The sequence below is a fragment of the Stomoxys calcitrans genome, chromosome 1 (assembly GCF_963082655.1).
Source record: "Stomoxys calcitrans chromosome 1, idStoCalc2.1, whole genome shotgun sequence".
Lineage (NCBI taxonomy): Eukaryota > Metazoa > Arthropoda > Insecta > Diptera > Muscidae > Stomoxys > Stomoxys calcitrans.
Genome location: NC_081552.1, coordinates 29,958,845 through 29,986,653, shown reverse-complemented (window position 1 = coordinate 29,986,653; position 27,809 = coordinate 29,958,845). Strand labels below are relative to the sequence as shown.

The window sequence follows — 27,809 nt, the reverse complement described above, 5'->3', positions numbered from 1 at the left end:
AACTATTGAGGCGTAAGTAAGTATTGGTCTAATCACGTAAGTAAGTATTGGTCTAATCGAAATTTTTCTATTGAGGAAACGTCTTGCGTCAAACTGGCCCACCTTCGTCTTTCTCGTGAACAGGTAGATTTCAGTCTTCCATGGGCTAATATTGAGACCTCTAGGTTTGGCCCAGCCATGTGCCATCTGCAAGACCCTTCCGTCCTTTCACGTGCCGGGTCGAAATCAGTATGTATATATGGCGGCCCTCAAGGCCGTGGGCTCTAGTACAGCGCGGTCGAAGTGTGTGAAATCCCTGAATAGACCTCATTTTCACGACATAGTGATAGCATGGATAAGCGGATACGACTCGCCGTATTGGCGCTTACCTCTACTCTCCTCTTGTAATTTCTTGTTATCGCATAGATCTCACTTTTTTCACAACAGGTCAGACTGACCACATTTTCATAGTGGGCTACCCAATTAACCACAGAGAAATAGAATAAGAGAATAGCAGTTGTCTAAACATGCATTCTTGCTGACTATCATAAAGTTGGTATTCCCAACTTTCTCTATTTTCTTTATCTGCTCGGTTGTACAAGATGGTTAGGAGTTGAAACCATCTATTCCATCTTATCTCCATTTGGTGCCAAATCCATTTTTACTGACTCTCTTTCCATTCTTTCAAAGGCTGCAGTTACTACGTCCAGTGACCGACCTATGATGTCGATGTCGTCGGCATAGGCGAGTAGCATGTGTTCTCTTGTGATTAGTGTGCCATATCCATTCACATCTGCATCTGCAATCTTCTCCAGCAGGATAGTAAAGAAATCACACGATAGGCTGTCTCCTTGTCTGAAACCTCGTTTGGTATTGAACGGTTCGGAGAGATTCTTTCCTATTTTTCCTGAGGAACGCGTATCAGCAAATGTCATCCTGCAGAGTCTTATTAATTTTGCAGGGATACCAAACTCAGATATGGATTGAAATACATTTGAACGTAAAGGAGTATCGAAAGCGGCTTTGTAGTCAACAAAGAGATGGTAGGTGTTAATTTGTCCTTCTCGGTTCATTTTCCGGACTTGGCGCAGTGTGAATATCTGGTCCAGCATGGATTTACCAGGTCTAACGCCGGTTTTAATCTTTCACACAGCACGCTCGAGAGTATCTTGTATGCGATTGGAAGGAGACTTATTCCTCTGTAGTTGGCACATTCCCTATTGTCTCCTTTCTTGTGTACGGGACATAGTATGATGAAGTTCCAATCGAGTATGCTTTCTTCTAGCCAGATTGCCCAGATGAGTTGATGCATGCGCCTTATCAGCGTAAATAGTTCAGCGGGTAACCCGTCGACTCCTGCTGCCTTGTTGTTCTTTAGTCGGGTCACTGCTACTTGGACCTCATTCTGACTAGAAGGTAAAATTTCTATACCTTCATCATTGCTTGGTTCTGTGGTAACCTCTTCGCCGCCAACGTCGGACGCTAGCATGCTATCTGTGTCAGTTACCACATTTCCTTCTTTGTCTTTGCAGGAGGATGTGCCTGCACCAAAGCCATCGGTTTGATGTTTAATTCTTTGGAAGAATTTCCGGACATCATTCTGACTCCTGTACATCTCAATTCGCTCACACTCACGTCTTACTAATTCCTTTTTCTTTTTGCGGAATTTTCTTTTCTCCCGATACCTCTGCTTCATCGGATTGCAGGGTTGCTCTATATGACGCATTCTTGGCTTCAGTGACATTTCGACATTCTTGGTCGTACCATGGGTTTCTTGAGGGAGGCTTCCGGTACCCAAGTACGGATTTTGCGGCATTTTCCATGGAGTGGGCAATAGTTTGCCACTGCGCCATTATATCAACGGAACAAGGAGTGTTTTCATGAAGCAGTTGGGTCAGTCGAGTGGAGTATGCCGCTGCCATTTGTTGTGTTTGCAGCTTTTCAACGTCGAGCTTCCGTGCAGTGTCAGATCGTACTTTCCTCGCCATGTTGCGAACCTTTGCTGCATCAAGGTAACGATCCGAATCTATATTCGCTCCACGGATCGATCGTACATCTAACACGCTGGATGAATGCCTTCCATCTATTACAACGTGATCAATCGTCTTTACTATTCCTTTGTTTCTCATAGTTTTCCGGGGGCGGGTTACTGGCCAAGCGTTCCCCTAACCTAGGAACAGGTTATTTGAAGGCGTCAATAACTCGCCTTTCCATCTCGAGTATCATTGGCACTCAGGATTTAATTAAGAGCCTGACTCCTGACTGACCAGCCTCTCACTGAGACGCTCCTCTCGAAAATCGCTGACTGCCAGCAGGCGCATTTACAGCTACTCCGCATTAAAAACGGAACTCTCCACCATACGCAACCTGTGGGCGCGCCTGGTAGCTTTTAGCTAAGCTTTTCGTGATAACGGTGGACACCACACATGTCGGAGCTCAAAGTTCCAGCCTGTGTGGTGCTCATAGTTATCCTGTGTCGCGATTATTACAAAATTTCATAAACTGAGTGACTACCCCGGGATTTGGAAGTCCTACACTAAAAAGGGGGTATCAAAAACGGGGCTAGCGAAGCGGACCCCCGGGATGCTAGTGTATATGTATTTTAAAAAGCTTTCTATATACCAATTTATATTCAAATCATAGGAACTCTGTAAGGTACTGCCAACTTATAAATAATAAAATTATGAAAAAAAATCTATATTAACCGTGTTTTCGATTTACCATGCTCAGCACGGTCCCGACCGAGCCGGATAATCGAGGTTCAACTGTATTTATTCGATGATTATACGTTCTGGAATGCAAAAATTGCTTAGGATTTTAATAAAATCACATTTATGAACTCCGAGAAACATTTATTTTAAATTAAAATGACTTATTTTGTTTTTTTTTTTTTTTTGATATTTGACTATTTCGGATCAGTGTCAGTGCTGCCAAGGTTTAAAGTACAAAGCAATTAGCGGGTAGAGCATTTTATTTATCCATAAACTAGCGAATCCGCTAGGCAAATAAAACGAGCCAAATGTGATTTTATTAAAATCATAAGCAATTTTTTTTTTAGATAATCGGTGATAGAAATTTTCTCCATAAAAACTAAAGGCGCTATTACACGGCATGTTGTTGTCTTATGACATGTCAAATTAAGCACAAGTTGAGTTGTACATGTCGTGTGATACAAACGAATATAACATATGAAAATCACTTTTCAAAATAGCACATGTAATTTTTTCGATTAGAGCGTGTTCTATTTTTTTTGACAAAAACATAAAGAAATCAGCTGTTTTTATTGTCTGTTGAATAAAAGCAACCCCAAATTAAATTGTTTTCACAAATTTATGATTTAATCAGCTTTCTCACAACTTTAACATATAATAGGCATAAAAAACCCAGGTTTTGCTCAAATTGAGGTTATGTCATAAGAAAATAACATACAGGTGTGATAGAAAAATGATGAAACGTATGTAAATTGACAATTTTGACAAACATTTTCAATAATATTAGAGAATACAGAAAGTGACTTGTCATAAGACATCAACATGCCGTGTAATAGCGAGAAAATCTGCTTAATGGGTACATAAAACACCCTGATTGTTGTTGTTGTTCTTAAGAGAAAAAGAGAGAGAGAACTAATGAATGAATATCAGCATTGAACAGTAAATCATATCAATACTTATAAACATTGTATTATTTTTTGAGCATGAACTTATGGCAACTCCGAAATTGCCGACTTCTGAGCGCAAACGAGATGGCAGCCCTTCAACTGCCAGACGAAGACGAAAGCAATTGCTAATTGCTCGTGAGTTGTTTAGCCTTCAGCTGTAGACTTTCGTAAAAGTTAATCGAATTAATTGTCGCACAATTTTATATTAAACAAAGATAGATTTAAATAGTTGTTAAGATAAACTTGAGTCTTTTATTGGCAACAACAACTATATTGGTGACCCCTGCATTTCACGTACAGTCTGAAATACAATTAATTTCAACGTTATTGGAAAGTTGTATTCTTTCAAGCAGAGCAGCTGCAGAAATTTCAAATCCAACGTCAATTTCATCACATTTTGTGCATGCAACGTTTTGCTATGACAAATTTTGTTTTTTGCTGATGCCTAACAACCAATACAACTTGGGACAAGTTGGAAACATCGATTATGAGGATGATTCTGGAAGCGGCTAGGATTTGGATTTTCTCGACTCCAGTGATACAGAGATGTCAGAAATGGAAATTATTCTAAAAGGAATAGAGGATTTGCATAGTGAAGTCATTTCTCTTCGAGAAGCACGGCAGACTTCAAGTGATGTGCAACGACCTGGAATGCAAGGGGTGCATATACCTAAGTTTAGTAAGCATACTCCTGAGTTGTGGTTCGCCCTAATAAAGTGTGATTTTTTTAAGAGCTGTAGGAAAATTCAGCAAAATGCATGAAATCTTTATTTGAATCGCTAGTACGCTCCATATAATTTAATGTTTGAAGATTATTTGATGCAAATTTTTACCGTGACTGCGCCTCAAATGGTCTATCCGCTTGGTCCAATTTTGGCATATTATTTCCAACATTTCGGCCGGTATCTCACGAATAAATGCTTCCAATGCGTCAATGACCTTTAACATAGCCCCACAAAAATAGTCTAAAGGCGTTAAATCGCACGATCTAGGCGGTCAGTTGACCGATCCCGAACGTGAAATAAAATGTTCATCGAACTCGCCTCTCAATAAGTCCATTGTTACGCGTGCTGTGTGCCACTGTCTTGTTGCAACCACATGGCATGCAAGTCAAGCCCTTGCATTTTGGGTAAAAAAAAGTTTGATATCTTGTCACGATAGCGCTCACCACAGTTACGTTACGATTCGAATCGTCTTTGAAGAAGTATGGTCCAATGATGCCACCAGCCTGTAAACCGCACCAAACTGTGACTTTTTCTAGAAGCATTGGTAGCTCTTGCAATGCTTCTGGCTGATCTTCACTCCAAAATCTACAAATCCGGTAATTTGCATACCCATTGAGCCAAAAATGAGCTTCGTCGCTGAACACATGAGCGCGCGATGAACTTTCTTAAAAGAGCACGCATTATGATAATAAAATGCAATAATTTGCAAGCTTTGTTCGTTTGTAAGACGATTCATGGTTAAATAATAGACCAAACTGAAGAAGTTTGACAGGGAAACAAAACTAGAAACGTTCGTGAGCTGTTTAATCCAGTGTTGCCAAAAAGATAATAGCTAAAATATCACCCTTTTGAAAGATCATTTGCTTTGAATGAAGTCACACAAGAAGCTGACAAGTTTGATATTGCTTCTGTTCATCTCGAGGATGACATACTCTTGTCTGTGGAAGACCTTATAACGGCTGTGAATAATCGGTACCGTTCTAGAACAGAACATAGATCTTACTACGGATGCATCAGATATTGCAATCGGTGCCGCTCTAGAACAGAACATTGAACATAATGGAGTGAAGTTCAGTAGCTCTGAAAGGAACTATAGTACTTATGACAGAGAATTGCTTGCCATTTATGAGGCAATAAAATTCATTCAGCACGTTCTTGAAGCTCGCCATTTTGTGATAAGGACCGATCACAAATTTTAATCTACGCTTTTTCTCACAGACCGGAGAATGCTTGACCTCGACAACTGAGGCACTTAGATTTTTGGCAGGACCTGAGAACACGGTGACAGATATCGCATTTTCTCGCCTCAATGCGATATCTTTGCCTACTTCAGTTTCTCTCATGGAACTTCAATCAGCACAAGAGACTGACGAAGAATTGGTAACTATTTTAATTCGAGCCAATTCTTTACAGCTGCAGAAGGTACATTTCGATTCAACTTCAGTTTATTGTGACATCTCGACTGGAAATGTTCTTATATATGTTCCTGAGTCTTTACGTCAACAAACTCTATTCACAATCTTTCACATCCCATTGGACGTGCTAGTCTTCAACAGATTCGTGAAAGGTACATTTGACCTGGAATGAAGAAGCATATTTTGAATTGGTTTCGCGTCTGTCTTTCGTGCCTAGGATCCAAAATTACCAGACATAACCGACTTACACCCAACATCGTTTTTCGCGTTGGCCAGAAGCAGCGCCTTCGAAAGACATGTGAGCCAAAACCGTGGCAACAGTATTTTGGTCAAATTGGATTTCACGTGTTGGTTGTCCTAGAGTGATAACAACTCAATTTGTATCTGGACCCAATTTGTATCTGGATTATTCAAAGCACTTATTAATTCAACTGGATCTAAACGAATGAGGACAACAGCCTATCATCCCCAATCAAACGGGATGATAGAAACATGGCACAAATCTTTTAAAGCTGAAGTAATACGTCTACGGTTGATGTACTTCCTACGGTAATGCTTGGTTTAAGAACGGTTTTAAGAAAGATCTACAAGCTTCGCCAGCTGACCTTCTATATGGCGGACATGTACGAAAACCCCACGAATTTTTCAGTCAATCAAACATTCCTGGAGAATCATATTTTTTAAGAGATTTCGTGATCATTTAAATTTCTTGCGACCAGTTCCAGCCTTCCATCACAACAAGAGTAAAATGTTCCTATTTAAAATCTTAAGGATAGTACTCATGTTTTTCTACGCACAGATGCTGTTAGAGAACCTCTTGAACCACCTTATACTGGACCATTCGAAATAGTTCAAAGGGTTTCAGATCGAATATATATACTGATGATATATTGGGATGCCCAACAAGTAATAGCGGATTTTTCATATAGTCGGCGTTGACAAATTTTTTCACAGCTTGTGACTCTGTAATTGCATTCTTTCTTCTGTCAGTTATCAGCTGTTACTTTTAGCTTGCTTTAGAAAAAAGTGTAAAAAAAAGTATAATTGATTAAAGTTCATTCTAAGTTTTATTAAAAATGCATTTACATTCTTTTAAAAAATCCGCAATTACTTTTTGGGCAACCCAATATATACTCGTGATAATGGGCAAGAATGTTAACATATCCGTCGATATGTTAACATAACGTCTCAAACCGGCTTTCATCATCAATAATTCTGAACAAACGGTAAAAGAACATCAAGAACCACATTTATCACAAGATGCAACGTCGAGATCTGAGACTATTTCATCATAGTCTCAAAACATGATATCGTCTTTAATTCGAGATTCACCAGCGATTGATAATGAACTACCACAACTACCTTCAAGCAGACAACCATGTCCATCTCGCAAAAGTGTGTAGTTCCAAACACTTTCTGACTTGGTCACTAGAGAGGGAGTGGATGTGGCAACCCCAAACATGCCGACTTCTGAGAGTAAACGAGATGGCAACCCTTCAACTTGTCACACGAAGACGAAAGCAATTGCTAATTGCTCATGAGTTGTTCAGCCTTCAGCTGTAGACTTTCGTAAAAGTTAATTGAATTAATTATCGCACAATTTTATAGTAAATAAAGATAGATTTAAGTAGTTGTTAAGTTAAACTTGAGTCTTCTATTGGCAACAACAACTATAAACTAGCAAAAACCCCTTTTTTTCTGCTACGCAAAAAAAGTTCAGCGTGTGTTATTCTGACAACTGTCGTTGTTGCAGGTAAAGCTGAGTATGCAGCTCTAGCGAAATATTTGGTTGCAGCCAAGACATTAATGTCGCCACTCGAAAATAGCTGTGTATAATACATAATGGCGACAAACATCGATTTATTATTTATGGAGCTATTAAAACATATTTTTTTATTCGTAGTTGCAAGAAAAAATTCCCCAATGCTATTATGTCGCCCTGTAACGCAAAAAAATTTCACTGTGCTGGGAAATTTTGGCTAAAGCAAAGGCAATTTCGTTCAGGATATGTCAATGCATTTCTTATGGTAAAGAAAATTTCGCAAGAGGTGCATACTGCGCTTAAACAAAAAGATATTACAAAAACCAAACATTGTTGGACATTTGCTCTTAAACGATTGGTCGTTAATAATTTCTTCAAATTTAATGTTTTAAAATTTTTTTTTTTAGCAAAAAAATCAAATTCGCCCCTGAACAATTGGCAGGTAAGTCAAAACTACTGTATTTGAAGTCAAGATACACCCATGAGATATAGAAGTTTAGATTATTAATATAAGTAATTTTTTTTTTGCACAGCGGAGACTGCTTGAATGGGCTAGTAAAGGGTGAATTTTTAGCTATTTTCTTTTTGGCAACATGGGCTTAAAAAGCTCACACACCTTTCGTGTTTTGTTTCACTGTCAAACATCTTCAGTTTAGTCATAATAATTTAGCCACGAATCGTCGTACACACGAACAACGCTTGCAAATTATTGAATTTTATCATCAAAATGCGTGTTCTGGTAAGAAAGCTCATCGCTCGCTTCTGTGTGTTCAGCTCACTTTTGGCTCAATGGGTACGTAAATAAACGGATTTGTCGATTTTGGAGTGAAGATCAGCCAGAAACATTGCAAGAGCTACCAATGCATCCAGAAAAAGTCACAGTTTGGTGCGGTTTATGGGCTGGTGGCATCATTGGACCGTGCTTCCTAAAAGATAATGCGAATCGTAACGTAACTGTGAAAATGCAAGAGCTTGACTTGCATGACATGTGCTTTCTATAAGACGGTGCTACATGCCACGGTACGGGATAGCTGTGAGCACCACACAGGCTGGAACTTTAAGCTCCGATCTGTGTGGTGTTCATTGCTGTCACGAGAAGCTTAGCTGCAAGCTACTGGGCGCTTTCACAGGTTGCGGATAGTGGAATGCTCTATACGATATCGAGCGGAGAGTCTCAGTGTGAGGCTGAGCGGCACCGGCTCTTGCACAAATATTGAGTGCCTATTATGCTCGATATGACAAGGCGAGTTATTGGCGCCTTTAAATAAGCCTAGTTCCCGCGTCGATCGGTCCATCCGTCACATACAGGAGCATGACGAGGATCGCCACCTCCACATGAACACAACACGCTTAACAATGGACTTATGGAGAGGACTCACGTTCGGGACCGATCAATTGGCCACCTAGATCGTCAATTTAACACCTTTAGATTATTTTTTGTGGGCCAATGTTAAAGGTCATGTCTATACAGACAAGCCCATTGACGCATTGGAAGACAACATTGAAACATTTATTCGTGAGATACCAACGGCCGAAATATTGGAAAGAGTATGCCAACATTTGGACTAATCGGATGGATCATTTGAAGCGCAGCCACGGTCCACATTGCATGAAATAATTTTCAAACATTAAATTATGTGCTATATGTTGAGAAAAATTAGATCAAAAAGTTGTGTGACGCACGTTCGAATTGAAGTATCATACGAGGTTAAGGTAATTTGTCGTAATTTTTAGCCAACTATGCCTAGCAAACCTTAATATTGTATGACCTGAAATTAAGATGGGAATACGACAATTCCAAATTGGCATAAATTTTTGGCCAAAATTGTTTGTCGTTTCTTGTTAGAGCTATGAACCCTACCCTATGTGACGCACGCTAAAATTGTTTGTCGTTTCTTGTTAGAGCTATGAACCCTACTCTATGTGACGCACGCTACATGACGAACGTTACATTTCTTCCACTAGCTCATATATGAAAAGAGTTGTATTTATTTTAACGGAATAATGCATGATAATGTTTACTAACAACATTTTTAGTGAGATTTTATGCTTTTTGGTCAATTTATGAATTAATATTCAATTAGGATTTTCATGCATTAGTATTTGACAGATCACGTGGGATTTCAGACATGGTGTCAAAGAGAAAGATGCTCAGTATGCTTTGACATTTCATCATGAATAGACTTACTAACGAGCAACGCTTGCAAATCATTGAATTTTATTACCAAAATCAGTGTTCGGTTCGAAATGTGTTCATTCACCGTAACGTTGCGTCCAACAGCATCTTTGAAAAAATACGGTCCAATGATTCCACCAGCGTACAAACCACACCAAACAGTGCATTTTTCGGGATGCATGGGCAGTTCTTGAACGGCTTCTGGTTGCTCTTCACTCCAAATGCGGCAATTTTGCTTATTTACGTAGCCATTCAACCAGAAATGAGCCTCATCGCTGAACAAAATTTGTCAAAATTTGAACACATTTCGAACCGAACACTGATTTTGGTAATAAAATTCAATGATTTGCAAGCGTTGCTCGTTAGTAAGTCTATTCATGATGAAATGTCAAAGCATACTGAGCATCTTTCTCTTTGACACCATGTCTGAAATCCCACGTGATCTGTCAAATACTAATGCATGAAAATCCTAACCTCAAAAAAATCACCCTTTATATATGAATTCAATATTTTGATTAGTAGTTTATGATCCCTCAAAGCAAAAGCGAATATCGCTTCGGATGGCAGCTATATTTAATTATGGAGCCAGCAGAGCCTTATTTGGTATGGGTATTGGAAGGCATCAACGTGCTTGAAAACAAAATTTCAACCAAATTGGATAAAAATTGAGATATTTATGGACTCAAAGGAAAACTTATCTGAAGATTTATTCGGGCCGTATTAAGTACGGGCATTGGAAAACATAATGTAACTCGTTTACCAAATTCTAGCCAAATCGAATCAATATTAAGACCTCTATCCTCTCCACAATTCAAACGGCAATTTTGAGTTTTAATGAAATCGTAACAAAATTTCAGCCCCTCCCAGTACTCCACTAGCCACGTCAATGACAGTAGAATTGTTTTTAAAGTTGCTATTATCAAAAAGAAATTTAAATTAAAAAAATAAGTTTTGAAAAAAAAATGTTTGACGACAGGTCAATCCGTAATGCACGCTACAGAAAATAATTTGCAATACCTTTTGTTAGTGTATTGTAAAATTTTTATATTTACTTGAAAGAACATTCGAAGTGCGATGTTGAACAATTTAAGAGTTGTAAAAAAAAAATGTTTGCACTCAAAAATAAAAAAAAAGTTTACAACAATTGTTAAGCTAAGTTCGGCCGGGCCGAATCTTATATACCCTCCACCATGGATCGCATCTGTCGAGTTCTTTGCGCAGTATTTTTTTTTTAGGCAAACAAAGAATAATGAATAAGGACGGAGGAGGAGGAGCTATATCAAGCTATAGTCCGATTTGGTTTATATGGGAGCTGTATCAAGCTATAGATCGATTCAGACCATATTGCACACGTATGTTGAAGGCCATGGGAGTTGTACAAAATTTGTGCCAAATCGGATGAGAATTGCGCTCTCTATAGGCTCAAAAAGTCAAGATCCCAGATCAGTTTATATGGCAGCTATATCAGGTTATGTATCGATTTGCGCCATACTTATCACAGATTTTGGAAGTCATATTCAAATACCTCATGCAAAATGTTAGCCAAATCGGATGAGAATTGCGCCCTCTAGCGACACAATAAAGATCCAAGATGGGTTTATATGGCACCTATACCAGGTTATGGACCGATTTGGACCATACTTCGCACAAATGTTGGAAGTGATATCAAAACACCAAGTGCAAAATTACAGCCAAATCGGATAACAATTGCGCATTCTAAAAGCTCAAAAATTCAAGACCCAAAATCGGTTTATATGGCAGCTATATCAGCCGATTTGAGCCATACTTAGCACAGAAGTGATATCAAAACACTACGTGCAAAATTTCGGTCAAATCGGACGAGAATTGTGCCCTCTAGAGGCTCAAAAAGTCAAGATCCAAGATCGGTTTATATGGCAGCTATATCAAAAGATGGACCAATATAGCCCATTTACAATCCCAACCGACCTACACAAATAAGAAGTATTTGTGCAAAATTTCAAGCGGCTAGCTTTACTCCTTCAAAAGTTAGCGTTCTTTCGACAGACAGACGGACATGGCTAGTTCGACTTTAAATGTCACGACGATCAAGAATGTATATACTTTATGGGGTCTTAGACACATATTTCGAGGTGTTACAAACAGAATGACGAAATATTGGGTTGCCCGAAAAGTAATTGCGGATTTTTCATATAGTCGGCGTTGAAAATTTTTTTCACAGCTTGTGACTCTGTAATGTAATTGCATTCTTTCTTCTGTCAGTTATCAGCTGTTACTTTTAGCTTGCTTTAGAAAAAAGTGTAAAAAAATATATTTGATTAAAGTTCATTCTAATTTTTATTAAAAATGCAATTGCCCCCATTGTGCATGAATTTGCTATTGCATTGTATCTTATAAACTACATTGGACTTAACTTCTTTATCTATTTTTGCCCTTTTTCCTGCTAAAGAGATTGCCTAGCGGTGTTGTTGCCCGTAAATGCAAATCTGTAGTTATTCTCGTCATATATACCCGAGTTTGTTAGGCGTTCCGAAAAACCAGGGATGTAAGTTGTAGATTTGAATGTCTTTGGTGATTTTTCCTTTTCCGCGTTGCAAGATTTTTCCCTTACGTGCCTGATAAGATTGTTTATGGCGTTGTTTGGAAAATCATTTAATCTTAGGATTTGCCGTATTTTCTCTTCGTTCTCGTTGTAAAAAATGGTGTCACTGATTTTAAACACCCTCTCTATGAAATTTGTTGCTGTATCAATCTTTATCCGTCATGAATGTTTCGAGTGGAAATTAATTAATCTCCCTGACGCTGTATCCAGTTTAGTTTCAACTTGTTTTCCTGTCTGTAAACCATGGTGTCCAGATATGGTAATTTATTCTCGCTCTCGTGTTCCATTGAATTCAGTTCGGGGAGTGTATTTTCCATTTCTGTTTTTTTAATCACACAGAAAATATCGTCTACATATATCGTCAATGCAAATGCAAAATTTTGCCCATGAACATTCCAATAAGGAACAAGGGCAAACATCTCACATATCAATGAGCGCTGTCCGATTCAAGTTTAAGCTCAATGATAAGGGGCCTCCTTTCTACAGCCGAGTCCGAACGGGGTGCCGCAGTGCGACACCTCTTTGGAGAGAAGTTTTACATGGCATAGTTCCTCAAAAATGTTGCCAGCATTAGGAGGGGAAAACCACCGCTGAAAATTGTTCTGATGGTCTCGCCAGGATTCGAACCCAGGCGTTCAGCGTCATAGGCGGACATGCTAACCTCTGCGCTACGGTGGCCTGCACATATTTCGTCAATAGTCTTGGTTTTTTTGTAAGTTCTTCATTGTCACATTTGGCAATTCCTCCATTATGAAGTCTGCAATAATCGATGAGACCGGGGATCCCATTGGCATGCCTTTTCTTTGCTCATATATCCTGTCAATGTATGTAAAATACCTAGAGTCCTTTATGCACAATATAAGCATCTCTATGAACATATCCCTTAGGATCTTGGTATACTTTTCCACGGTAGTCCACTTCTTTTTTTTTACTCTAATTGCCAAATTTACTGATAGGCTTGGAAATAGGGAGGTAACATCAAATGAAACGAGTATCTCCGTATTGTCGATATTTTGATCGTTGACCCTGTTTCTTAACTGGATTCCATCCTTAATGTTATACTGTGAATCCGTTGTCAAGTTGTTTAATATGTTAGTCATATTATAAAAATGTTATTTTTTTTTTATGGACTATTATTATGGGAGCTAAGGTAGGGTAAAATTTGGGTATGATTTCTATATTTAATATCATCCAAATTTATATTTTATCTGTATTTTTTATAGATTCATAAAATTCAATACGAACTGTAGCATTGTGTTAACCAAAAACTTTATTTTGAGTTATTTGAAAATTTGTTGGCTGGTTAACAGTTTCTGGGATCTGCCCACGGTTTTGACAACGCTTGGTGTGTGTTTTCGGCTCTAACAAATTGACCCACCCTAATGAATAGCCCCTATGGATCTGTACTTTATTACTTACTTTTGTTTAGAACATCATGGGCATGATTCAAAACAATTTGCAATGATTGCTCCAGAGTTTCCACATCCCTAAGAGCCTGCTGACGTTGTTGGCAAATGCGCAGCCAAACATCAACCACATCTGCAAAATTCGAAAAAAAAGACAAAAAAAAAAAAATAACGTGTATGAGTAATGCAAAGCTTCTACTGAAACTTACTTATCAAAACGGGTCGTTTATTTTGTGTTGCCAAAATGGCTGATATGGCCACAGCCACCAACTCTGACCTCTCGGATCCTGTTAGGCAATGCATAATCAGCGGTGAGTTGGGATCTTTGAAATCTAAACAACGCTGTTGATGTGCCTGTATGGCATTACGGCCAATATCCACAACCATTGAGGGAGTACTGGAAAACAGTCAAAAGAATTAGAAGAGTACGGCAAGGGAAACGATTTAGCAATATATAGTTATACCTCTTAGTCCATGTCTTTATTTGTAGTATAGCCAATTCTATGATAACATCCGAACCCAGCATGCTAAGATTGAGTTGATATTCCACACAGGATGACAGTTGTATGATTTTCACACATTTTACGGTGAAATCATCAAAATGCGTTTCTTTGTCTACAGTTTGAGGCCAAAAAGGATCCAACATCTTATGGGAGAATGCAAAATAAATTAATAAAATACATTAAAGAGGCCAAATTTATAACATGAATCTCCATGAAGGTTAATTTAATATTTTATTCTTTCTTAAACATTGTGGTCTGTTCCTGGACTCACATAGGGCTAAAGTATGAGTATGCGTCAGCTTAGGTAAGGTTTACATACACCCCCATAAGGCTTATTGTAGGCTTTAACAAATAGAAAAAAATGAAAATTCTATGCTAAGAAGTGCGTAGCCTTTATAGAGTCCTCAGGTCCTTGGGAGGAGGACTGGCTTGTAACCAACGAGAATGACATTGTCCTAATGACGGGTGCCCGATCTTCCTAGATGCGCGAAGGCCAATAGGCTGGACATAAACCTCACGAATATTGAGCTTGTACTAGTCACCAAAGGAAAGACCCGGCACGGGATAGCTGTGTGTACAACACAAGCTGGAGCTTTGAGTTCCGATCTGTGTGGTGTTCTTTGCGAGAAGCTTAGCTGCGAGCTACCGGCAGATAGTGGAATGCTGCACACGGAGTAGCTGCAACGGCAGTCGCGGACAATCAGCGGTATCGAGCGGAGAGTCTCAGTGAGAGGTCGGGTGGCACCGGCTCTTGCACAAATACTGAGTGCCTATGACGCTCGATGTGACAAGCAAGTTATTGGCGCCTTTAAATAACCAATGGCCACTCTGTTCCCGAGACGATCGGTCCTTTGGGGCGGAACGAGCTTACTACAGGAGCTTGACGAGGCCCACCACCTTCACATGAAAATGTGGTTTCAATGTGGTTGGAAGCTGGACGGCGGGAAACTACGGAGACCAACTAACTGCGCGTATTCCTTGACCAGAGACTGTATTGGCGAAGAAACGTCGAGCAAATGATCTTGAGGAGGCTGAATGCGCTCCTGTAGTAAATCGATACGGAAGAATAAGGGAGCTTAGGCAAGGAACCTTACACTGGATGTTTAGTGCGATTATTTCGATACTCACCTATGGGTGTCTGGTCTGGCATCAGATTCTTGGCATAGAGACCCTCACAGCCGCCCCGTAGCGTCCTTGGATTATCAGTGCGGGGCATGGGATACCTGTGAACACCACATAGGCTGGAACATTGAGGTGTGGTCTGTGTGGTGCGGAATGAGTTTGCTCACCTACAGGAGCTTGATGAGGATCACCACCTCCAAATGAAAATGTGGCTACAACACAAACCAGTTGTTGCGACAGGTCGTGGATTCGATTCGCACCAGAGCCCTTGGGCTGTCTCTATTGTGATGCCACAACGGACTTGAAATTGTCTAAGTAAGTTTGCAAAGGACTTCCACTCTTACCTATACTTACTCGCACAATAATCTAAAATATGCAGCACCATTAAGCAAAGGTGGTCTCAGGAGCAAAAAGAAGCGCCCCGAGGAAAACGCTAAATGCCAAATTCGATCTTATGCCTTCGTATTTGTATAATGGGTATATACGGCAACGGACATTGTTCTTGGACTGAAAGAATGAGGAATTGGTCATTTCTAGAATTTTAAGCATTATTCTACAGAGCTAAGGCTCAGGGCGAAGCTGTAAAGGTGGCGCCGTACCTTTAAGGTCCAAGTTCACTAAAGGATAACAGGTCGAAGGATGCCCAAGGCCCTGTGACCGAATTTATCACGGAAACATAACTTCAGCTACTGATAGGGATTTTGACTGTAGCGTCGGGTCTTTGATGCTGTTGGACACAGGGTGAGTCCGACTTCCGCAGGATTCGTGGTGAGGATTATTTTATGCCTAGCTACAGCATGTACCTGAGTGGTGATTTTCTCGTGAGTTGTGAATTTTTCGTGAATCGTGGTTGTTTTCTGTGTCATGATTTTCTCGTGAGTCCAGATTTTTTCTAGTGGGTCTTGATTTTCTCCCCACACAGAAAAAAAATAAATTATTCTCAATTACAAAATTAATTGAATTAATCATTTTGTAATTGAGTCCGGATTTTTTTTTTCAATTATCATCGTGATTGAAATTTTGGTAATTTTCAATTAAGCAATTAATTGATTCAATCATTTTTTTAATTAAATCTGAAAATTTTTCAATAACGATCGTGATTAAAATTTCTGAAATTTTCAATTAAAAAACTATTTAATTCAATAATTTTTGTAATTGAATCTTAAAAATATTATATATAAAATGTGATTGAAATTGTGATTGTGAATTTAATCGTTTTCAATTAAACAATAACGACCAAGACTACTAACTTTGAATGGCATTTTCAAATAGAAAAACATCAGTCATGGAAAAACACCACATCCACCTCAGGCAAATAGAGTAGTAATTGCGTCCTCCAGAGGCTCAAAAAGTCAAACTGGGAGATCGGTTTATATGGCAACTATATCAGGTTATATACCGACGATATTTGGAACAGTTGTTATCAGGTTATGGACCGATATAAACCATACGTAGCACAGTTGTTAAAACTCATAACGAAACACGTCATGCTAAATTTCAGTCAAATCGGATAGGAATTGCGCCCTCTAAAGACTCAGGAAGTCTAATCGTGAGATCGGTACTTGCCACACTTGTTGGGAGTCATACCAGAACACTTCATGCAAAATTTCAGCCCAAATCGGATGAAAATTGCGTCCACTAAAAACTCAAGAAGTCAAGACCCAAAGTCAGTTTATATGACAGCTATATCAGATTATCAAACGATTTAGACCATACCTGCCAAAGTTATCGGAAGTGATTTTAACCAAATTGGATAAGAACTGCGTCCTATAGAAGCTCAAAAAGTCAAGACCCAAGATAGGTTTATATGACAGCTATATCAAAACATGGACCGATTTGCCCATTTACCATCCCAACCGGCCTACACTAATAAGAAGTATTTGTGCAAAATTTCAAGCACCTAGCTTTACTCCTTCGAAAGTTAGCGTGCTTTCGACAGACGGATGGACATGGTAAGATCGACGTAATGACAATCAAGAATATATATACTTTATGGGATCTTGGACGCATATTTCGAGGTGTTACTAACGCAATGACGAAATTAGTATACCCCCCATCCTATGGTGGAGGGTATAAACAGAAAAAAAATGTTAGTGGTCAAGGCAGTAAGTTCATTCAATCAATTTTTAATGGAATCGGAAACTTTTTTTTGACTCGAGAACACTATTATGACTGTCCGTTTTTGAAAAAGACTAGCAGCTCAAAGTTTCAAATGCTTTTTCTGTTGGGTTTACTTCTCCAGTGCATGTAACTCATAAAGTTACTCGCTACTCTTTCTTTCAGAATTCGAAAAATAATATTTTCCGCTTCATTTTTGGAAAAGCCAACGGAGGTGTTTTGTTTCTATGGAGTGATCATGAACCCAAACATAAACCTCAAATTCGTGTTCCAGGAGTATTACATATGTGAACCATGTTGCATCGAAATCGAGGGTGCACCCTATACAGCACGAATTTCGATGTTTGCCGACTATGGAAATATGGGGCTCAAATAAAAAGTATTTGGGAGTAGACTACAAATCTGATATCAAAATTCGGGACGAACTGTCAAGAGGACATCCCACCACCACAACAACCCCCAAATAGGACGTATTTGCTCACCAAGACAATTTAGGTCTTCAAGATAGTAGAGCTCGTAATTGAAAGATTTAAGGGCCCATACCCCAAACCGGACATATTTGCTGACTTTTTGCAATAAGGGGTTTTGCGATTGGAAAATGAATTTGATATCCAATTTCGAGGCCAATATGTGGTTCAAATAAATGATATATAGACGGATGAGAATAGAACACGATACTGATATATTTTCAGGGCTAAGTGTTTGGGGGACCACCCCACTCCCTAAAACACCCATAAATCGGGCATATTTACCGACCATGTCACTGTGGGCTCAAATAAAAGGTATTGGGGAGTAAAGCACAAAATTGATACCCACTTTCGGGACCAATTTTCCCCAAAATACCTCACAAAAGCAACCATCACAATATGGAGCTCGAATAAAGGTATTTGGGAGTAGAATACGAATATCCAAATGCATTTGGGGCACCCCAAAACACCTCCCAATGGGTAAAAATTTACCGATTATGCCAATATGCGGCTCAAATGATATAAAGGGTGATTTTTTTGAGGTTAGGATTTTCATGCATTAGTATTTGACAGATCACGTGGGATTTCAGACATGGTGTCAAAGAGAAAGATGCTCAGTATGCTTTGACATTTCATCATGAATAGACTTACTAACGAGCAACGCTTGCAAATCATTGAATTTTATTACCAAAATCAGTGTTCGGTTCGAAATGTGTTCATTCACCGTTCAGCGATGAGGCTCATTTCTGGTTGAATGGCTACGTAAATAAGCAAAATTGCCGCATTTGGAGTGAAGAGCAACCAGAAGCCGTTCAAGAACTGCCCATGCATCCCGAAAAATGCACTGTTTGGTGTGGTTTGTACGCTGGTGGAATCATTGGACCGTATTTTTTCAAAGATGCTGTTGGACGCAACGTTACGGTGAATGAACACATTTCGAACCGAACACTGATTTTGGTAATAAAATTCAATGATTTGCAAGCGTTGCTCGTTAGTAAGTCTATTCATGATGAAATGTCAAAGCATACTGAGCATCTTTCTCTTTGACACCATGTCTGAAATCCCACGTGATCTGTCAAATACTAATGCATGAAAATCCTAACCTCAAAAAAATCACCCTTTATATTTGAGATTAGAAAACGAATTTGGAGGCCAAATATTTGGGGGACGCCTCATCCTATAAACTCGCCTTAAAGCAATGGCAATATGGGGTTTGAATAAATGCTATTGTAGAGAAGAACTTGATGATGATATATTTTTCAGGGCCAAGTGTCTGGGGGATTACCTCACCCCCGAAAACACCCCTAAATCGAACAAAACATGAGAATATCAGGCTAAAATAAAGTCTTTTAAGAATGGAGTTCACAAAACATCCAAACTAAAATGACATATAACCCTCCGAGCGAATTTTTCGTCCAACAAACGTAATATCTGGTTCAGATAAAGGCATTTATATTGTTATACTGTTAGTCAAGCGATATGCATATACTTTTTTTCGTAGCATGGTATTTCACTAAAAGCTCTTTAATTGTCGAAAACAAATAATTCAAAGGATAATTTTGTTCCATAAAAAGTAAAAGAAGGCACAGCGGAGCGGGACCGGTTCAGCTGGTCATAAATAAAATTAATTATATTGAACTCCCTGAGGGTTGTTCTTATATTGGGTTGCCCAAAAAGTAATTGCTGATTTTTTAAAAGAAAGTAAATGCATTTTTAATAAAACTTAGAATGAACTTTAATCAAATATACTTTTTTTACACTTTTTTTCTAAAGCAAGCAAAAAGTAACAGCTGATAACTGACAGAAGAAAGAATGCAATTACAGAGTCATCCATGCTGATAAGGAGATAGAAATGGCTTTACTGAAGCTAAGATATATTGGAACATTATATGCTCGAATGCTTTAGATATATTTGAAAGCTTGGATATAGGTCTATAATTTGCTACATTTGACTTATTACCACTCTTAAAAACGGCAGTAACATATGATATTTTCCACCTATCAATAAACATTCCAGACCTCAAGGATTTATTAAAAATTAGCTTCAAAAGAAGTCTAATAGAAGAAGGAAGCTTCTGCAAAAGAAAAATAGTTAATCCATCCATATCAAGTTTACGAGAACCATCTAGGGAAGCAATTGCATCTAGAATCGAGGGGAGAGTCCCAGTGAGGAGTCAGGTGGCACTGGCTCTTAATTAAATACTGAGTGTCAATGATACTCGAGATGACAAGACGAGTTATTGGCGCCTTCAAATAACCAATGGCCAACATCAGCGTCTGTTCCCAGGTTAGGGGCAGCTGGCGGCGAGCGTCTGATCTTGGAGCAAGCGGCGCGTCACAACGAGGGATACATGCAATCCCACAAAACACATGCGGTTGGGGCGCTGGACCAGTAACCCGCCTCCGGAAAACATAGAACTACTATGAAAAACAAAGGAATAGTAAAAACGGACCCCCCCCCCCCCCCCCCCCCCACCACGTTGACGACACACGCAAACGAAAAAAGGACCATGATTTGCGGATCTGCACCTGGAATGTCCGCACTCCTTATAGAGAAGGTGCAGTATAAGTGCTGGCGGATGTATTAGAGAAGTACAAGGCAGATATAACCGCCTTACAGGAAGTGAGATGGACTGGGAATGGCGTCACTACAACACCAAACGGTGACGAACTATACTATAGCTGCCATAACACGAGGCATGAATTTGGCTGCGGATTTGTGGTTAGTCGGAGACTGAAACACCTTGACTCCAGCTTTACTCCGGTGGATGAGGAGAGACTAGGCACAATCCGCATAAAAGCCAAATTCTTCAACATCAGCCTTATTTGTGCCCATGCCCCGACGGAAGACAAAGACGAGCAGACCAAGGATATTTTCTACGAGCGCCTAGAGAGAGAATATGACCGCTGCTCCGCCCATGATATTAAAATCGTTCTGGGTGATTTTAATGCGAAAATCGGGAAGGAAGTCGGAAAGTTTAGCCTCCACGAGATAACGTCCAGTAATGGGTTGAGGCTGATAGATTTCATCGCGGCAAAAAACATGGTAGTTATTAGCATCAGATTTCAACATAAAAATATCCACAACGCCACATGGCTGTCACCCGATCAAAACACGAGAAACCAAATTGATCACGTTGTGATAGATGGAAGGCATTCATCCAGCGTGTTAGATGTACGATCGATCCGTGGAGCGAATATAGATTCGGATCATTACCTTGTTGCAGCAAAGGTTCGCACCCGTTTGAACATGGCGAGGAAAGTACGATCTGACACTGCAAGGAAGCTGGACATTGAAAAGCTGCAAACACAACAAATGGCAGCGGCATACTTCACTGGACTGACCCAACTGCTTCATGAAAGCACTTGGGTCAGTCGAGTGGCAAACTATTGCCCACTCCATGGAAAATGCCGCGAAATCCGTACTTGGGTACCGGAAGCCTCCTCCAAAAACCCCATGCTACGACACAGAGTGTCGAGATGCTACTGAAGCCAAGAACAGGGCATATAGAGCAACCCTGCAATCAGTAGCAACGTGCCAGATGAAGCAGAGGTGTCGGGAGAAAAGGAGAGAGGAGAAACGTCTATTCCGTAGAAAGAAAAAGGAAATGAAAAGACTTGAGTGCGAGCGAATTGAGATGTACAGGAGTCAGAATGAAGTCCGAAAATTCTACCAAAGAATTAAACATCAAACCGATGGCTTTGGTGGAGGCACATCCTCCTGCAGAGACAAAGAAGGAAATCTGGTAACTGACACAGATAACATGCTGAGGATATGAAAAGAACATTTTACCCAACTGCTAGCGTCCGATGTTGGCGGCAAAGAGGATACCGCAGAACCAATCCCTGATGATGGTATAGAATGTTTACCTCCTAGTCAGAATGAGGTCCAAGTAGCAGTTACCCGACTAAAGAACAACAAGGCAGCAGGAGCCGAGCCCGTACACAAGAAAGGAGACAAGACGGAATGTGCCAACTACAGAGGAATAAGTCTCCTCCCCATCGCATACAAGATACTCTCGAGCGTACTGTGTGAAAGATTAAAACCTAAAGTCAATGAGATAATTGGGCCCTATCAATGCGGCTTTAGACCTGGTAAATCCACCCTAGACCAGATATTCACACTGCTTCAAATCCTGGAAAAGACCCGAGAAGGACAAATCAACACCTACCGTCTCTTTGTTGATTGCAAAGCCGCCTTCGATACTCCTTTACGTTCAAAGGTATTTCAAGCCATGTCTGAGTTTTGTATCCCTGCAAAATTAATAAGACTCTGCAGGATGACACTTGCTGATACGCGTTCCTCAGTAAGAATAGGAAAGAATCTCTCCGAACCATTTAATACCAAACGAGGTTTAGGACAAGGAGACAGCCTATCGTGTGATCTCTTTAATATCCTGCTGGAGAAGATTATACGAGATGCAGATGTGAATAGATATGGCACACTAATCACAAGAGAGCACATGCAACTCGCCTATGCCGACGATATCGATATCATAGGTCGGTCGCCGGAAGTAGTAACTGCAGCCTTTGAAAGAATCGAAAGAGAGTCAGTGAAAATGGGTCTGGCATTAAATGGAGATAAGACGAAATGGATGGTTTCAACTCCCAAAAAGCCTTGCACAACCGAGCAGATAAAGAACACGGAGAAAGTTGGGAATCACAACTTTGAGATAGTCAGTAACTTTATCTACCTCGGCACCGCCGTAACCGAAACGAATGACACCAGTTTTGAGATAAAACGAAGAATAACACTGGCAAACAGATGCTACTTTGGACTAAGTAAGCAGTTTAGAAACAAGGCCACCTCTCGACAGACGAAGACTACACTTTACAAGACACTGATACTACCGGTGCTGTTATATGGTTCTGAAGCATGGGTACTTGTGAAAGCAAATGAGGCAGTGCTTGGAGTATTTGAGAGAAAGAATCTTCATAAAATATATGGACCAGTTTGCGTTAACGGAGAATATAGGCGACGTATGAACCACGAGCTGTATGAGCTGTATGACGACGATAGCATAGTTACACGCATCAAAATACCACGGCTGCGTTGGCTAGGTCATGTTGTCAGAATGGATGAAGAAGCTCCAGCAAAGAAGTCTTTTGAAGGCAAACACGGTGGTACACGCAAACCGGGAAGACCAAAAGCCCGATGGAAAGATCAAGTTGTGGGAGACACCTCGAAACTTGGTATCCGAGATTTTAGAGTGAGCGCAGAAGATCGAGGCGCTTGGAACGCTTTTCTACGTTCGGCTAATGGAACAAATATTCTGTCATAGCCAATTAAAGAAAAGTAAGTAAGTAATTAGAAGAAACAATTTTTGGAAACATTATGAAATCTAAATCTATTTCTAAGGCAACCTGATGCATATCTGAATCACAAAAACGATTTATACACATTTCAATAGCAAACTTTAGATTCTCACTTATAAAAATTAAGTCTTACAGCCACTTCACTTTGACAAAATTTGTTACGTTTCCCTATATGCGACCTAGAAATAACTCTGTGCTTCGACTAGCTCTCGCCGTTATCTTCTGGGCGGTCCCAACCCGTCATTTCGCCCCAAGATACGCTGATTCACCTAAGTGGGAGAAAGATGTTGACCCCCAGTCACCCTCCCTACAATGGCCAAGAGGATGCCCCCTTTTATCACGGCCCCGAAGATCCGCCCACACCGTACCACTTACCGCACGTTAAACCTCCTTTCTCAAAAACAATTAGCGCACCATTTCGGCTTTATACAAGATCATCTTTCAAATGCATATCTTATATTTATAATTGAAAATTGGGTCTTTTAAAAAACTAGTCTATAATATTTCTTAGTCAAAAATTAATCTAACTAGCAAATATACGGAATGAAAGATTTATTTGATATTAAAAAAAATTGCCACCTAAAGGTTTTTTTAGACCTTGCCAAAACCCTACCTAAATGAGCTCAATTGGTAAAGGAAAAGGCGTAAATATGAATCAGTTTTTTTAATTATTGAATTTTAAATATGCAACTCCTATTACAGATAAAACAAGTAAAAGCGTGCAATATACCCTCCACCATGGATCGCATTTGTCGAGTTCTTTTCCGGGCATCTCTTCTTTGGGAAAAAAGGATAGAGGAAAAGATTTCCTCTGCTATTAGAGCGATATCAAGATATGGTCCGGTTTGGACCACAATTAAATTATATGTTGGAGGACTGTGTAAAATGTCAGCCAATTCGAATAAGAATTGCGCCCTTTGGGGGCTCAAGAAGTAAAATAGAGAGATCGATTTATATGGGAGCTGTATCGGGCTATGGACCGATTCAGACCATAATAAACACGTATGTTGATGGTCATGAGAGAATCCGTCGTACAAAATTTAAGGCAAATCGGATAATAATTGCGACCTCTAGAGGCTCAAGAAGTCAAGATCCCAGATCGGTTTATATGACAGCTATATCAGGTTATGAACCGATTTGAACAATACTTGGTACAGTTGTTGGATATCATAACAAAACACGTCGTGCCAAAATTCATTCAAATCGGATAAGAATTGCGCTCTCTAGAGGCTCAAGAAGTCAAGACCCAAGACCGGTTTATATGACAGCTATATCAGGTTATAGACCGATTTGAACCATTCTTGGCATAGTTGTTGGATATCATGACAAAGCATGTCGTGCGAAATTTCATTCCGATCGGACAAGAATTGCACACTCTAGAGGCTCAAGAAGTCAAGACCCAAGATCGGTTTATATGGCAGCTATATCAGGTTATGGACCGATTTGAACTATACTTGGCACAGTTGTTGGATATCATAACAAAACACGTAGTGCCAAAATTCATTCAAATCGGATAAGAATTGCGCCCTCTAGAGGCTCAAGAAGTCAAGAACCAAGATCGGTTTATATGACGGCTATATCAAAACATGGACCGATATGGCCCATTTACAATACCAACCGACCTACACTAATAAGAAGTATTTGTGCAAAATTTCAAGCGGCTAGCTTTACTCCTTCGGAAGTTAGCGTGCTTTCGACAGACAGACGGACGGACGGACAGACGGACGGACATGGCTAGATCGACATAAAATGTCACGACGATCAAGAATATATACAGAATGACGAAATTAGTATACCCCCCATCTTATGGTGGAGGGTATAAAAAAAACTACAAATAGTGATCTCCCATTGTAGTTAATAAAAATAATATAAAAGTCTTAGATAAAAACAAATCTAAACACTAAAAAAACGATTAAAAAAATCAAAAGGTCATTAAAAAATTATAATAAAATAATAAGTTTATATTATAGTTTACGAGAAAGACATGATTTTCCAGTGAGTCGTGAATTTTTCGTAAATCGTGATTTTCTTTCATGTGGAAATTTTCTCGTGAGACGTTATTTTCACGCATTGTGAATTTCTCGAGAGTTCTGATTTTTGTCGTGAGTCGTGTTTTTCCCCCGAGTCACGATTTTTATACAGCCACTGTAACAAATGATCACGTGATTGTTTTTGGATCTCGCTTGCGAATCACGCAACTCACGTGTGACACGTCAACACACACACACACTCACATCTCTACTTCCAATACCTTACTAGCCACGTTCCCCATAGCGATGGGGTGTATGCAACGGAACGACGTTGCTCCAAAGAGAGAGCCTTGATTTTCTCGCGAGTCCTGTCGTTTTTGTCGCCGTAGCCACATTTTTATGTGGAGGTTGCGACCCTCATCAAGCTCCATTGGAAAGATCGGCGCGGGAACATGGTTGTCACTGGTTATTTAAAGGCGCCAATAACTCACGCAGTATTTAAGCAGGCTGTTGCCGCCCGCCTTTCACTTCGCGACTGCAGCTGTGGACGCGTAGCTGCCAGTTTTCTCGTGCGTCGTGTTTTTCACGTAAGCCATTATTTTTTCGTAAGTCATGATTTTTCTCGTGAGTCGTGAATATCTCGTAGGTCGTGAATTTTCTCTTGAGATTGAGTTTGTCGTGAGTCATAATTTTCCCGTGAACCGTGATTTTCCAGTTGATTTTATCTTATGTCATAATTTTCTCGTGAGCAGTGACTTTTTCGTTATTCGTGATTTTTCCGTCAGTTGTGTTTTTCTCCCGAGTCATGATTTTCTCGTGAGCCGTAGATTTTTCGTGTATGATGATGTTTCTCGTGTTTCGTGATTAATGTTGAAAGCACCCACGCAGTTACGGTCACTCACGACCACATGATTGTATTTGGAACTCACTTACGAATCATGCAACTCACTTACGAATCATGCAACCGCACACATCTATAATTCTAATAGCTTGTTTACCACGTTCCCCCAGCGATTGGGTGCATGTACCGGAACGACCTTGCCCCAAGGAGAGAGAGCCGTGATTTTCTCATTCGCCGTGATTTTCACGTGAGCCATTATCTTCTCGTAAGTCATGATTTTCTCGTAAGTCGTAAATATTTCGTAAATCGTGATTTTGTTATGAATATTTGTTGTTGTTGTACACTGAGGCAGCAGCTCTTGCCGATGAAAAACTTCATCGGGTCAATCCGGTATGATAAGGGTGATTTTATAAGCTATTATCTTTTTGGTAACACTGGTTTAAAAAGCTCAGGCCCGTTTCGTGTTTTGTTTCACTGTCAAACATCTTCTGTTTGGTCTGTCATTTACCCATGAATCGTCTTACAAACAAACAACGATTCCATTATTGAATTTCATTATCAAAATGCGTGTTTTTTTAAGAAAGTTCATCGCGCCATTTAATCGAAAAATTTTGTTCAGCGACGAATCTCATTTTTGGCTCAATGGGTACGTAAATAGGCAGAATTGTCGATTTTAAAGTGAAGATTAGCCAAAAGCATTGCAAGAGCTACCAATGCATCCAGGAAATGTCACAGGTAGGTGGGTGGCATCATTGGGCCATACTTCTGTAAAGATGATGTGAATCGTAACGTAACTGTGAATGGTGAGCGCTGCTATGAGATGGTATCGATTTTTTTTTTGCCTAAAATGCAAGTGTTTGACTTGCATGACATCTGGTTTGAACAAGACGGTGCCACATTCCACACAGCACGCGTAACAATGGACCTAGGTGCGAGTTCGATAAACATTTTATTTCACTTTTGGGACCGGTCAATTAGCCGCCTTGGTTGTGCGATTTAACGCCTTCAGACTATTTTTGTGGAGCTATGTTAAAGCTCATGTACAGAAAAGCCCGCTTCAATTGACGCATTGGAAGACAACATTGAAGCATTTATTCGTGAGATACCGATCGAAATGTTGGAAAGAGTATGCCAAAATTGGACAAAGCGGATGGACCTTTTTAGGCGCAGTCACGGTCAACATTTGCATGAAATAATCTTCAAACATTAAATTATACGGACCGTACTATCGATTCAAATAAAGATTTCATGCATTTTTCTGAATTTTATATATTTTTTTTTTATTTGAAAAACTTTCCTACGGCCCTTTACAACCGGCTGCCGTGGGATTGTCGTGTGTCGTGATTTTCTCGTTAGTCATGATTTTTCCCGTGATTCGCGCGCACGAACGAGAATTATTATTCAGTTACGGTCACTCACTCACATCACATGATTGTGTTTGCATCTCACTTTCGAATCACGCAACTCACGAGTGGCACAACAACTGCCTCGTACCCCCGGGTTTTACACACCAAAGCTACCTTATTCCAAAGAGAGTTTTACATGTATCGCTACCCCCATAGGCCAGGCTACCCTGCAAACCCCACCTTGTTGATCCCAATTTGTCTTGAGTACTAGTGGTATTCCGCAAATACAACACACCACTATCATATTAGTACAAAGAGGCCCCCAGAAAAAAACCATTTCATTAGCCGTTGACTGAAATCACGCTTTCTCGGACCCAGGATAAGGTATGTTTTCCCCTTTCTAAATGCACAGGGCCTTCGATAC

General features: G+C 39.9%; 1 protein-coding gene across 1 annotated transcript in view; it reads right to left on the bottom strand.

The window, feature by feature from the left end:
- LOC106093907 (tyrosine-protein phosphatase non-receptor type 23) overlaps window positions 1–27,809 on the bottom strand; it is a 37,180-nt gene that overhangs the window by 2,304 nt on the left and 7,067 nt on the right. Inside the window, exons 8-10 of the mRNA XM_013261073.2 lie at window positions 14,167–14,348; window positions 13,912–14,099; window positions 13,716–13,835 (exon numbers count right to left, since the gene is read on the bottom strand). Of these exons, the coding sequence (XP_013116527.2) occupies window positions 13,716–13,835; window positions 13,912–14,099; window positions 14,167–14,348 (490 nt within the window). The remainder of the gene's footprint in view (window positions 1–13,715; window positions 13,836–13,911; window positions 14,100–14,166; window positions 14,349–27,809) is intronic.